Here is a 1,945-nt window from a genome sequence, read left to right as displayed (position 1 = left end):
GAAGAAGAAGAAGAAGAAGAAGAAGAAGAAGAAGAAGAAGAAGAAGAAGAAGAGCAGTCTTATCTTTGATTGTCTTGAAATCGGGCCAGGGTGATAAGCTGACTAGATCTAATTCTGTCTCCTAAATCTCCACTTCCAACTTGTGACCGCCCTCTCCCCCTCCACCCCCCTTGTGCTCGTACTCGTTTCACTCTTCAGTGTGCGATCGTGTGTTCTGATTGATTGTTGTCTCAACAATATCCAATTGTTGGGGAAGAATCGGTGTGAAAGCGTAGCGTACGTCATCTCTCACATTCGCGTTGTTGTACTCAAAACTCGAAGCAATATTATACAAACGTACGCGTGTGATAGATCTAGGTCTACCACTTGCAGCACCCGCGTAGGCCTACTGTCTGCTGCCATGCCAAGAAAAGAAACTGGTCAAATACTCTTTCCGAATTTAACCGGATAATCTTTAATGAATCAATTTGCTATATGCCGGTATAAATGGAATCGAAGGCAACTGTTCATAGTTCACAAACAAACGAGTTAAGTTAGAAATAAAGCCTTTTGACAATAATGAAAATAATAATGAAAATATAGTAATGATGATAAAAATAATATAATATTGTAATAATGATAAAAATATTCAAATAATAATGCAGCGTTTATACAGGGTGCTTTACTGATAGGGAAAAAAGCTTTGAGCACTATACAGTCATTGAAAGTAAGGATTACTCAGACGTAAACAAACAAAAAAAACTCTTTGGCTGCAGTGAAATAGAATCACTATTCATAATCTGTAAAGATGTAGGTGTTTGTTTTGTTTTGTTTGTTTATTTTTAAAATATCATTCAAAGGCTTTTTCCTGTTTGACTAAATGTTTTGTCGGACAGTGTTTGCCATGTTCTAGGGCTATAAAATGTCAAAGATCTTTCCCCAAGTGACCTGTATTTCAACTTCGGTATTTCTAACTCAGTGACGTTAGTTGATTACAGCAACCGTCTGAATGGGATGACTGGGCCAGCTATAATACATGTACATACGGCCACACAAAAATCCAAAATTTAATAGTGGGCAGGTTTTATGTCATTCGACTTACCTGAATCGAGCACGCACGTCGCACAGCACAATAACTTCAACGCAAAACATACTTTAAAATATTCCATTTTGTTACTTAGATATCACAGCGGTTTATAGAGCGACTTTGGGAAAAAGGTTTAGCTCAGGAAGAAGGACAGAATATTGATATTGGAATGGCTATTAGACCGACCTCTGAGTCCGTCGTAATTCAGATCACAAGCTCACGAACCAGTGATCCGAATTTTCCGAAATTATCCGGTTAAGCGGATTTCTTTTTAACTCTACTTTTTACGGCCATCTCCTTCCACCTTCCGAGAGAGAGAGAGAGAGAGAGAGAGAGAGAGAGAGAGAGAGAGAGAGAGAGAGAGAGAGAGAGAGATGCAAACGGCAGGAAAGAAGGAATGAATGAATGCATAACTGTAAGAACGAAAAGTCTGTGAAAGTGAACAAGGGAAACAGTGGTCTAATTATAGCTGGCTGAAGCTGACACGGTACTGTTGCACTAGTTATCAGACACTGTGGCGAGGTGGCACAGGGTAATATAAAGGATAGACATCATACGCAGTCAGTCAGTGCAAGCTGAGAGAGGGTGTACACTGTATAATATAACAATACGTGTATATAGGCCTATATAACAATACTTTGCACACACATATATATATATATATATATGTCAGTACAGTGAACTTCAAGTTTTCTTTTGTTGAACAAAAGCAACGATTATTTCCAAGATGGATAGGCCTTATAAATATGGTGAGTTTGTTGCTTTCTGATTTTGTTCTTTTGTTTTCTGTGGTGCGGTTATTTCTCGTATCAAGTAGAAATCTTTCTTTTTCTTCATGCCAAGGACTCTCTCTCTCTCTCTCTCTCTCTCTCTCTCTCT

The 1,945-nt window shown here is 38.5% G+C and overlaps 1 protein-coding gene across 1 annotated transcript in view; it reads left to right on the top strand.

Annotated features, from left to right (window-relative positions):
* Positions 1-1,628: 1,628 nt before the first annotated feature.
* LOC101862371 (solute carrier family 43 member 3) overlaps positions 1,629-1,945 on the top strand; it is a gene marked incomplete in the record, with an annotated part of 36,332 nt that continues 36,015 nt past the window's right edge. Inside the window, 1 exon segment of the mRNA XM_013087285.2 lies at positions 1,629-1,815. Within this exon segment, the coding sequence (XP_012942739.1) occupies positions 1,794-1,815 (22 nt within the window).

Source organism: Aplysia californica, unplaced genomic scaffold (genome assembly GCF_000002075.1).
Source record: "Aplysia californica isolate F4 #8 unplaced genomic scaffold, AplCal3.0 scaffold00569, whole genome shotgun sequence".
Taxonomy (NCBI): Eukaryota; Metazoa; Mollusca; class Gastropoda; order Aplysiida; family Aplysiidae; genus Aplysia; species Aplysia californica.
The sequence above is the reverse complement of the archived record's forward strand: the minus strand, read 5'-3'. Positions and strand labels throughout refer to the sequence as shown.